The sequence below is a fragment of the Haematobia irritans genome, chromosome 3 (assembly GCF_050003625.1).
Source record: "Haematobia irritans isolate KBUSLIRL chromosome 3, ASM5000362v1, whole genome shotgun sequence".
NCBI lineage: Eukaryota > Metazoa > Arthropoda > Insecta > Diptera > Muscidae > Haematobia > Haematobia irritans.
In genome coordinates, this window is record NC_134399.1 from 167,123,858 (window position 1) to 167,136,501 (window position 12,644).

The 12,644-nt window shown below is 34.3% G+C and overlaps 1 protein-coding gene across 1 annotated transcript; it reads left to right on the forward strand.

Annotated features, from left to right (window-relative positions):
- Nucleotides 1-4,414: 4,414 nt before the first annotated feature.
- On the forward strand, nucleotides 4,415-12,253 carry LOC142231274 (uncharacterized). Its single transcript, XM_075301889.1, has 2 exons — nucleotides 4,415-4,487; nucleotides 11,091-12,253. The coding sequence occupies exons 1-2, from the start codon at nucleotides 4,415-4,417 to the stop codon at nucleotides 12,251-12,253; spliced, it is 1,236 nt and encodes a 411-aa protein (XP_075158004.1).
- Nucleotides 12,254-12,644: the final 391 nt, after the last annotated feature.

Sequence of the window (12,644 nt, forward strand, 5' to 3'; positions counted from 1 at the left end):
ATTTTATAATATATATAATTTTTCACTATTTCCACCTTATTTCATTTTACTGTCCCAACTCTAAAAATATTATAGTGCCCTTTCGTTATTTTTATGAAGACCCCTGATTTCTTTTAACGAACCAAAAAAAAAATTGTGCCCATAATGCCAAAATGATAAACAAAACATATGTCCACACATACATAAAATGCTGCTCTCTGCGAAAACATATGCTGTTTGTTTTTCAAATGTGTATTCTCTTGGTTCCGAATGTCTATTCTCTTTATTCAAATTGAATAATATTTAGACTTAAGAATATCAAATTTTTGGCCTTATCATAAAACAGTTTTCCGAAACAACATACAAGCGGTTTCACAGAAATAGTTCTCTTTTTATTCTTTCGCTGTGTTATGTTGATATCTTCTGTCAACTCTCCCGGTTTCCATCTCTATTTCTTTCTCTATACTCTCTCTCTCTCTCTGTCGCTTTGAATAAAATATCACAACATATGTATGTTTAGTCGAAATTTTTAAATTTATATATGTTTGCATTCAAACATATGATTTTTATGAAACATTCATTCCCCAAACATAATATATTCTAACATATTAACATAGATGTCCCAAAAATTTAGTGTTAGTTTAGGAACATTACATGTTTGCACTTAAATATATTGTGTTTCAAAATTGTGCCCGAAACACATTTTGTTTATATCGGAACATATGAAAAACATATTTTTCTAAGAGTGTAGATATTGAATCCACAACCCTGCAAGGTGGGCATGCTAACCATTACTCCACGGTGTCCTACTCAAGGTATGTTTCTGTTTATTAAAGTTTCTTTATATCGGCTCGTGGGCGCCCAAAACTATGCTATATAAACTGCGGTTCGATTCTCCGGCCAGGCGAAAGGTAAAATTTAAAGGGTGACCCTATTAACATTTGTTAAAATGTTGGACGCGGAGAGCCTGTCTTTCCCGAACACATACCGGAAAATGAATTTTATAGTTTATTTTAAACATAGTTTATTTTAAACAGTCTAGCATAAACCTGTGCAAAAATTATAAAACTTTGTACCGAGTTCCCATTTATGAACAACCCTCTAGTTTTAATTTTCAAAAAAAAAATCGGCCAAACGGGAAACCTCTCTGCTCCTTCGCCGAGGAAAATCACGCAAAGTACCCAATTGTCGGTATAAATTCGAAGTAAATCGATGAAGTTTATTTCATTAATCCTTTTCCCCAACCAGATATCGAAAAATCATACTCATGATTTTTCTCTATTTTTTACGGGACGTCAATTCTCCCGATAAAACAAATAGAGAAGTGGATAACACCATTAACCTTCTCTGAAAATTCCAAGAAAATCTAGAAACTGTTCTCCCACTTCCAATGTGTGGGGCAAGGGAAAGGTTCCCTCCACGTCCAAATACCTAAAACCCAGGTACAACATACACCGCATCCCCGACGAAATATCGAAAAATTATGTAGCGTATACTCGTATTGTGTAGATTAGAGGTGTGCACGTGAGTAATATTTTACTCACGCTCACGCACACTTACAAAAAGAAAATTTGTACTCACGCACGACAATGTCGTGACTCACGAAAAATACCGTGACTCACGAAAAATGTCATGACTCACCAACAATTTTTTGAATAATTTACCTTAGCGACGCGTCTGAAAACATGAGTATTATTAAAATCGAGAGCGTTATTACCAGAGATGGTCTGTATCAAACTTTTTAAGGTTTGCGACTGTCGCAAAGTTGTAAACGTCGTAAACGTCACATACGCGTCGTAAATGTAGAAAAAGGAACAAAAGTCGCAAACTGAAAATATTTTAGTCGCGTCAGCTAGGCAGCGAATTCGATGATATCCAAGACGATGGTATGTGCGAAGAAGTTTCAATTCTTAGGAATGTTCATAATTTTCGGTTTTAGTCCCCACATTTTCCCTATTGCCTTTTGCACGAGTACAGGGTAACCGTGGATTTTCTCGTTCTTTCTTAGCTTTAAGTTCAGTCTCCTGTCCAATATAGCCCCAAGGTATTTTGCACACTCACCAAAATAGGCTTGACCATGGGAAAACTTTCACAAATTTCTGCAGAAACACACAGCGAATGCTGTCAAACTAAATTAAAAAATGTTCAGGATTTCTTCTATTCAAAATTTGGTTTTCTACAGTAGGTTTACGACTTTTGCGACTTACATATTATACCGTCGCAAATTTATGTCGCAAAAGTCACAGTTTGTGACAGGCCAACCCTGGTTATTACACTCTTACGGCCATTTTCATGTAGCTCCGTTAGGCTTTAACTGCCAGTTAACAGAAAGTAAATTGCAAATATCTTCTCTCCGGTTAACTTTATCTGAAAAAATTTCGGAAGTTAAGTGCTTAACTGGCCTATGGAATATAAAGGCAAGATGACAGCTTCGTCCATAATACGGTTTAAAAGTTGGTTAGTTAACGGAACACTAACGGAGCTTTATGAAAATGGGGGTTAACATCCCAGGTGTCACTAAAATTGTAAATGAATTTAACTCTTAAGCGTTTTATGTTGGTGAGTGGGATTATTTTCGTGAGCGTAAATCTTTACTCACGCACGCTCACGAAAATAATATTTTTGTGAGTCACGCTCACGCACGGCATTTTGGTTTGTTAATCACTCTCACGCACACTCATGCCGTTGCCATGAGCGTAACTCTTGACTCACGCGTGAGTCACGACAATTTCGTGTCACGTGCACACCTCTAGTGTAGATGTCCCAGAAAATGGCAATCAAATTATAAGCACTACTTTCAAGAAGCAGGGCAAGGGGAGGCCCCTTTGCCCGTCCAAATATCACAAAATCGGGTATCTTCCCACGTCCTCTCTAAAGTTTAAGAAAATTGGGAAAGCTTAATTGTTTCACTGTATGTACCTAAGGTGATGCGGAAGGCATTCCTTTTATTTTTCCTCGATCAAATATTAAAAAATCAGTTACCTCATATAAATTCCAAAACCTCATCCAGGTTCTCCATTAAGTTTCAGTGAATCTTATTTTTTTCACTGTACTTTCAGGCAAATGGGAGGTCCCCCTCCCCGACCAAATATCTTTGTCTAGAAGTCCCCTTCAAACTTCCCTGAAAATTTCAAGCAATTCGGATAATTTTGTTAAAATTTTCAAAACTTCGGAAAAGTGGCAGGTTATAAGCCCTATCCACGTGCAAATATTAAAAAATCAGGTAACCCATATTAATTTGTTAACCTCACCTCTGTAAATCCCAAATAAATCAGAGAATTTTTGTTTTTTCACTGTACTTTAAAAAGAGTCGTACAAAGGGGAGGTCCCTATCAGCGACCAAATATCTAAAAACAAAGTAGCGGATCTTTGTCTAGACATCACCTCTAACCTCCCCTGGAAATTTCACCCAAATCAGGTGAAATTTCAATCCATTTTTGAACAAGTCGGACAAGGTGATATCAAAAAATGAGATACGACAGGAGCATCTCTACGTTCTCCAAAAATTTTAAGTAAATCGGTTCAGCCGCACAAAAACAAACATACACACAAAAAAGAAAAGTTTGAATTCAAAGACATCAATCTTTCCTTAAGGATTTTGATATTGATTCCGAGACAAAGATGATGTTTCTTTAATATAAACCCATTTCTGAGGGGGCTATCTAGACTCTATAAATTTAGAATTGGGATACAGAGCTCATTTATCGAATTTTCGTATTCTTTTTGCGATATATCAACAAAATTTTTCATGTACAAATAAATGTCGGTTTAACAATCCAAATTGTAACAATCGTATACGTCAACCACAAAATGTTTTCCTAATTCCAGAAAAAAACTTTAGGGCTAGGATTCAAAATCCTCAATACAAATATTAGCTTATGTTAGAAGTTTTTTTATATTTAATCCAAAGATTGAATATCTCAGTTAATTTAAAGATTATTTCTTCAAATTAAAAATGTTTTTCTTTAGAATAAGTAAAATTTGCTTTTCTTGAAGGACATAGGACTTTAACGGAGGGACGATAATTTCATCGATTCGTGTCCTAAATTTAAAGTAAACAATTCTTAATTCAATGATTATGATTTTTATTTTAATTAAAATTTCTTTATTTTTAAAGAATTTTTTGTTAATATTGTGTAAATTGCGTATCCTAAAATTTAAGTTGAATAATCTTCCATATTGGGACAATATGTGATTTTGTAACTAACATTCTCTTCAAAATATGTTACAAATTCAATGTATAGATTTGATATGATGGTTATTTCGTTTAACGAACAAACTTCAACTATCATATCTCATAATTGAATCCATGTGTCCCACTGTGCACAAGTGCATATAAAATATCATCGTTTGATTTTGCAAGTGCAATATATCTTTTCGATTTTAAATAATGTTTTTGGTATGCCCATAAGTGCGTTATGAACGCGTGATCGGCATGCCTTTTTCCCGCATTGGAAACACTTGCAGTGAACAAAGGGCTCTCAAGGGTGATTTGCAGTTATTTTTCCGTGAGAAAAACTAACAACAATTTTTTTAAACATAAATTTCAATAATGTTAATAGATGTATGTACATATATGAACATGTCACCATATACAAATACCAACTATTACAGAAATGAGATGAATTATAACGAAAATATGCCACGGTAACCAAAAGGATTCATTATTGTGACATTTTTAATTCGCCCCAGAGCGGATAATTTTGGAATGGCGTGGAAAGAAATGAAACCAATAGACTTCATATAGATTTCACCTCTCACTTTCCCTCCGAAAAATTAAATTCTGAAAATTATTTGGTTTGTAGAAGAAAAAGTAAAGAAGTGGTTTGCATTGGTGTCACAAATTTATTATTTTTAAAATTTTTTGGAAAAATGTTCAAAATACCTGCTGGTTTGCGTCTTTGTTTTTATTTAAAGTGTACGAATAATCGTATTTATACAGAAGTCGTTGATAATTAACAAGTCGTAACCTATTTGTATACCATCCACCATAGGATGGGTGTATATTAACTTTGTCATTCCGTTTGTAACACATCGAAATATTGCTCTAAGACCCCATAAAGTATATATATTCTGGGTCGTGGTGAAATTCTGAGTCGATCTAATCATGTCCGTCCGTCTGTTGAAATCACGCTAGCTTCCGACCGAAACAAGCTATCGACTTGAAACTTGGCACAAGTAGTTGTTATTGATGTAGGTCAGATGGTATTGCAAATGGGCCATATCGGACCACTTTTACGTATAGCCCCCATATAAACCGACGCTCAGATTTGGCTTGCGGAGCCTCTAATTGAAGCATATTTCATCCGATTTGCTGAAATTTGGTACATGGTGTTGGTATCTAGTATCTAACAACCATGCACAAATTGGTCCACATCGGTCCATAATTATATATAGCCCCCATATAAACCCATCCCCAGATTTGGCTTACGGAGCCTCAAAGAGAAGCAAATTCCATCCGATCTTGCTGAAATTTGGTACATGGTGTTGGTATATGGTCTCTAACAACCATGCAAAAATTGGTCCACATCGGTCCATAATTATATGTAGCCCCATATAAACCGATCCCCAGATTTGGCTTGCGGAGTCTCTAAGAGAAGCAAATTTCATCCAATCCGTTTGAAATTTGGAACATGATGTTGGTATATGGTCTCTAACAACTATGCAAAAATTGGTCCACATCGGTACACAATTATATATAGCCCCTATATAAACCGATCCCCAGATTTGGAGCCTTTAGGAGAAGCAAATTTCATCCGTTCCGGTTGAAATTTGGAACATGGTCTCTAACAACCGTGCCAGAATTGGTCCATATCGGTCCATAATTATATATAGCCCCATATAAACCGTTCTCAAGATTTGACGTCCGGAGCCTCTTGGAGGAGCAAAATTCATCCGATCCGGTTGAAATTTGGAACGTGGTGTTAGGCAGCTAACAACAACGAAAACTGGTTCTTATCGGTCTATAGTTATATATAGCCGATCTCCAATCACACAAAAATTGGTCCATATAGGTTCATAATCATGGTTGCCACTCGAGCCAAAAATAACCTACCAAAATTTTATTTCTATAGAAAATTTTGTCAAAATTTTATTTCTATATAAAATTTTGTTAAAATTTCATTTTTATAGAGAATTTTGATCAAAACTTTATTTCTATAGAAAATTTTGTGAAAATTTTATTTCTATAGAAAATTTTGTCAAAATTTTATTTCTATAGAAAATTTTGTCAAAATTTTATTTCTATAGAAAATTTTGTGAAAATTTTATTTCTATAGAAAATTTTGTGAAAATTTTATTTCTATAGAAAATTTTGTTAAAATTTTATTTTATAAAAAATGTTGTCAAAATTTTACTTCTATAGAAAATTTTGTCAAACTGAATTATAACGTATTTAATCGATCTTTTTTGATTTAATATATACCACGTATGGACTTACATACAATTTAGAAGACGGTGTTAGGAGGTTTTAAGATACCTTGCCATCGGCAAGCGTTACCGCAACCCAATTACTTCGATTGTGGATGACAGTCTTTAGTACAAGTTTCTATGCAATCCATGGTAGAGGGCACATAAGCTTCGGCCTGGCCGAACTTACGGCCGTATATACTTGTTTTTTATACCCTTCACCACTACTGTGGTACAGGGTATAATAACTTTGTGCATTTGTATGTAACGCCAAGAAATAGTGGTCATAGACTCATCTTTTAGCTAAGAATTAAATTCTGAGTCGATTTAGCGATGTCCGTCTGTCTGTCTGTCTCTCCGTCCGACTGTCTGTATATGTAATTTTGTGCACAAATTACAGCTCGCAATTTAAGTCCGATCGTCCTCAAATTTGGCATAGGGCCGTTTCTTGGGACAAAGACAATCGCTGTTGGTTTTGGAAAAAATCGGTTCAGATTTAGATATAGCTGCCATATTTATTTATCCCCGATTTGGTCATAGTTACCATGTTTATCAACCGATTTTCTTGAAATACCGTATATCCAAATATTTTATGAATCTCGAAAATCTTGCAAAATATCAGCCAAATCGGTTCAGATTTAGATATAGCTCCCATACATATCTTTCGTCCGATTTAGACTCATATGACCACAGAGGCCAAAGTTTACTACCGATCTTCATGAAATTTTGCACAGAGGGTAGAATTGACATTCTCCCAATGCTTGGTAAATTTGATTGAAATCGGTTCAAATTTAGATATAGCTCCCATATATATCTTTCGTCCGATTTGAACTTATATGGCCACAAAAGCCAGAGTTTTGCCGTGATTTGCTTCAAATTTTGCAAAAGGGGTACGTTTAATAGTATCGTTAAGTGTGTCAAATTTTGTTAAAATCGGTTCAGATTTAGATATAGCTCACATATATATCTTTCGCCCGATTTGGACTTATATGATCTCAAAAGCCAGAGTTTTGCCCTGACTTACTTCAAATTTTGCACAAGTGGTACTTTTAACGATACTATTGTATGTGCCAAATATGGTCAAAATCGATTCAGATTTAGATATAACTCCCATATATATCTTTCGTCCGATTTGAACTTATATGGCCTCAAAATCCAGGGTTTTGCCGTGATTTGCTTCAAATTTCGCACAAGGAGCACGTTATACTCCCATTTAGATAGCAGAATTATTATTCTAACTATACATGTCAAATTTAGTCAAAATCGGTTCAGATTATATATAGCTCCCATATATACGTACACCAGAGTTGGAGAAATATGGTAGACTGTTACAACATTTTAGACCCATTTTCAATGGAAGTTTCCTCCAATTAATTGGATAGCGTTAGCCAATTAAAATTTTAATTCTAGAGATTTTGTACACCGAAAGAATTCTCTTCGTTAATTTTACGAAGAATTCTTCATTAACTATTCTTCGTGAATTCTTCATTAAAATAACGAAAATTTCATTCATTTTCGTAAATTTTACGAAGAACATTTTACGAATATACGAAACTTCTACGAAATATTCTACATTAGCTTTTCTTCGTAAAAAGTTCGTACTTTTAACGAAACTTTCTTCATATTTCATGAATTTTGTGAAGAAGTTTTTACGAATATTTTACGAAACATTCTGCGTTAAAATTTCTTCATAAAAAGTACGAAACATTTTCTTTGAAATAACGAAGAAGTTTCATTGTAGTTTTAAAATTTCCGTTCGCGACATAAAATTGTCTTTTATAATGAGCTTGAGTGTATTCCTTTATTCTATTTTTTTATGCAAGTCTATGCTACTTCTCATTTGGGTGATAGAGCGCTATGAATAAAAGTGAAGCATTAAAACTAAAAATTATTAAAAAACTTAAGATGTAAAGTAGTGATGTCATTTTTCACACTTGTAACTACAACCAAATGCACTTTCGACTGTAAATTTTTTTCTAAAAGTTCGAACATTTTTGAAAAAAAAGTACGAAAGTTTTTCATAAAAAGTACGAAACATTTTCATAAAAAGAACGAAATTGTTTCATAAAAAGTACGAAGATTTTTCATAAAAAGTACGAAGATTCTTCATAAAAAGTACGAATTTTTTTCTTACAAAGTACGAAAATTTTGGAAGAACTTTTCTTCGTAAAAAGTACGAAATATTTCGTACTTTTAATGAAAAGTTTCTTTGGTTGTAAAACAATGACAAATGTCTTACTTTTAACGAAATTTTTCGTTCTTTTTACGAAGAAAATTCTTTCGGTGTAGAAGTAAAAAAATTGTCTCCTTTATATAGCTTCCAGCAAATGTGAAGTAGTTGAGATGGTAATACAAATTTGGCCTACATAGGGGTGAAGGGGCGACCGGACATATCCCCCAACGGACATTTCGCCCAAAATGATTTTTGGGCGTTATGACCTCATCGCGGTCATAAGCCCCATAAAAAAATGTCGGTCATGTGTTATGACCGTTTGAATATAATTGAATATAAACAATAGTTTAAAATAACAAAACATATTTTTTTAAAATCATCTATCCATAATTTTTTATACCCACCACCATAGGATGGGGGGTCTATTAACTTTGTCATTCCGTTTGTAACACATCGAAATATTGCTCTAAGACCCCATAAAGTATATATATTCTGGGTCGTGGTGAAATTCTGAGTCGATCTGAGCATGTCCGTCCGTCCGTCTGTCCGTCTGTTGAAATCACACTAACTTCCGAACGAAACAAGCTATCGACTTGAAACTTGGCACAAGTAGTTGTTATTGATGTAGGTCGGATGGTATTGCAAATGGGCCATATCGGTCCACTTTTACGTATAGCCCCCATATAAACGGACCCAAAAATTTGGCTTGCGAGGCCTCTTAGAGAAGCAAATTTCATCCGATCCGGCTGAAATTTGGTACATGGTGTTGGTATATGGTCTCTAATAACCATGCAAAAATTGGTCCACATCGGTCCATAATTATATATAGCCCCCATATAAACCGATCCCCCGATTTGGCTTGCGAGGCCCCTAAGAGAAGCAAATTTCATCCGATCCGGCTGAAATTTGGTACATGGTGTCAGTATATGGTCTTTAACAACCATGCAAAAATTGGTCCACATCGGTCCATAATTATATATAGCCCCCATATAAACCGATCCCCCGATTTGGCTTGCGAGGCCTCTAAGAGAAGCAAATTTCATCCGATCCGGCTGAAATTTGGTACGTGATGTTAGTATATGGTCTCTAACAACCATGCAAAAATTGGTCCACATCGGTTCATAATTATATATAGCCCCCATATAAACCGATCACCAGATTTGACCTCCGGAACCTCTTGGAAGACCAAAATTCATCTGATTCAGTTGAAATTTGGTACGTGGTGTTAATATATGGCATCAAACTCCCATGCAAAAATTGGTCGATATCGGTCCCTAATTATATATAGGCCCCATATAAACCGATCCCCAGATTTGACCTCCAGAGCCCCTTGGAAGAGCAAAATTCTTCCCATTCGGTTGGAATTTGGTACGTGATGTTAGTATATGGTATTCACCAACCATGCAGGAATTGGTTCCTATCAGTCCATAATTATATATAGCTCCCATATAAACCGATCCCCAGATTTGACGTCCGGTGCCTTTTGGAGAAGCAAAATTCATCCGATCTGCTTGAAATTTGGTACGTGGTGGTAGTATATGATATTTAACAACCATGCCAAAAGTGGTCCATATCAGTCCATAATCGTACATAGCCCCATATAAACCGATCCCGAGATTTGGTTTTGGAACCTCTTGGAGGAGCAAATTTCACCCGAGTGAGTTGAAATTTGGTACATTGTGATAGTATATGGTCGTTAACAACCATGCCTAACTAGGTCCATATCGGTCTATAGTTATATATGGCCCTCAGATAAATCGATCCCCAATCACACAAAAATTGGTCCATATCAAGTTCATAATTGTATATAGCCCCCATATAAGCGACCCCCATATTTCAATTCTGGCTCTCTACGTACAAAAAGTCCATATCGATTCGTAATTATTTGTAGACTTAACTATACATAACTTTTTTGTCTAATATATACCATGTATGGACTAAATCACAATTTAGAAAACGATGTTAAGAAGTTTTAAGATACCACAACCCAAGTAATTCGATTGTGGATGATAGTCTTTCGTAGAAGTTTCTACGCAATCCATGGTGGTGGGTACATAAGATTCGGCCTGGCCGAACTTGCGGCCGTATATACTTGTTTTTATTTTTTCCCGAATTTTTGTCAAAATTGTTTTTTTTATAAAAAGTACTATCGAAATTTTATTTATTTTAGAAAAATAGAAAAATGTAAAAAAATTATTTCTTGTAGAAAACTTAGCTTTGTATAGAAAATTTTGTCAATGTTTTATTTGATAATCGAAAAAGCCTTTTCCTATGTTGCCAATATTTTTTTTTTATTTTTCCACAATCACATATAATGTTAGGGATATTATAAGCTTAATTTGGCCATATAAAAAAATCCGAGAAAAAAATTTACAGTACAATTTAAAATTAACTGAACATAATGATGAAATTAAACAAGGATGTTTATTATCCCTCTTATTATTTTCGTTATATATAAATGACTTGTACCATTATCTGGGAGGCGGGCTTAACATTGAGCAGCTAAATATCAGAATTTTACTCTACGCAGATGATATCGTCATTCTAGCTGATGATATAGCAACACTACAGAGCATGATTAAGAAACTAGAGGAATACTGTGATATGTGGAGCTTAGAAGTCAATAGAGAAAAATCAGAAGTGGTTATCTTTCGAAATGGAGGTCCCATAAGAAGCGAAGAAAAGTGGACATATAAAGGAACACAACTGAATATAGTCAACGAGTTCAAGTATTTAGGAGTATTATTAACGTCAAGGATGATTTTTAAAAATCATGTCAATAATAGAGCAAATCAATCAAAAATTGCAATAAACACAACATGGAAAGATTTCCTCAGTAAAAAAGACATAGCCCTTAGTGCAAAATGGAATATCTACAATGCTGTTTGCAGATCGATTTTATCGTATGCAGCGCAAGTTTGGGGCTTTGGATTTGCGGATGAAGTGAATTCTGTACAAAGATTCTTCCTCAAAAAAATATTACGGCTACCCAGTCATACACCAAATTATGCACTTGCACTGGAGACTAATGTAGAGGAAACAAGTTTATATACCCTGAAATTGCACATCCAATATATAGGAAAAGTAATGTTAAGCTACAATGCAAACCGTTTGCCTAAACAATTAACAAGAATTTTAATTGAAAGGAATAGTTTTTGGGTTAAAGAATTAAAAGCTCACGCTAATAAAATAAACTTAACCTGGCCACAGATAATTTTATCGCAAGAACAATGGAACTGCTTCAGTAATGAATTGTTATATAGGACAAAAATACACAACTTGTCAACACACATTCAGCGAAAGCAGGCAAGTGAAAGACGAATATACAAATATCTTGATCACATGAGATCACAATACTATATTATGGACTCAACCCCAATCGAAATGGTATCATCTATATTTCGAGCTCGAGCCGGTGTGTTAAATCTAAATAGCAACATATTTGGAGCTAATGAGGAAAGAAGACAATGGAGTCTCTGCAATCTACATGAAGAAGAAACTATTGAACATTTCATCGGGCAATGCCCTGTATTTCGAGAAAATAGGTTGGCGATATTTAAAAAGAATGATCTAAGCTTAAATGAAGTAATTGAAGTATTAGACGGCCGAGATATAAATCACTGGAAAAATCTTGTAAAATACATAAGTTACTGTTTACGATATAGAAACTTTCTTATAAATGAATTCAATTGAAAGCAAACATTATTGCCCGACGTTACAATGTAACATGGCACATGAATTAAAATACATCTTCTTTATATTATCTTATATTCTTTTATATTATAAACATACTCATATTGAAATTGTACCAACAAAATTTATATGATGAAATAAAGAAGTAATACATACATACATACATAATGATGAAATTCGCAATATTATGATTTATTTTTATATAAAAGAGAAATCCACTGTATTAGTTTATATAATAAAATAATAATATTAATAATAACATATAATATATGGTTCGCTCGCTTCCGTTCTGGAAATTTCGATGTGATAGATGCTCCACTCTTTGATCGACTTATTGTTTAAAAAATTCAATAAGCCAAGACAGTCACAACAGGCAGTGATATCCTCACCA

Bases quoted from the DNA above. Each gene is read 5' to 3' on its own strand.
- LOC142231274 (XM_075301889.1), top strand. From the start codon at position 4,415: ATGCCTTTTTCCCGCATTGGAAACACTTGCAGTGAACAAAGGGCTCTC. The intron at 4,488-11,090 runs GTGAGAAAAACT...TACTCTACGCAG, and splicing joins TGATTTGCAGTTATTTTTCC to ATGATATCGTCATTCTAGCT.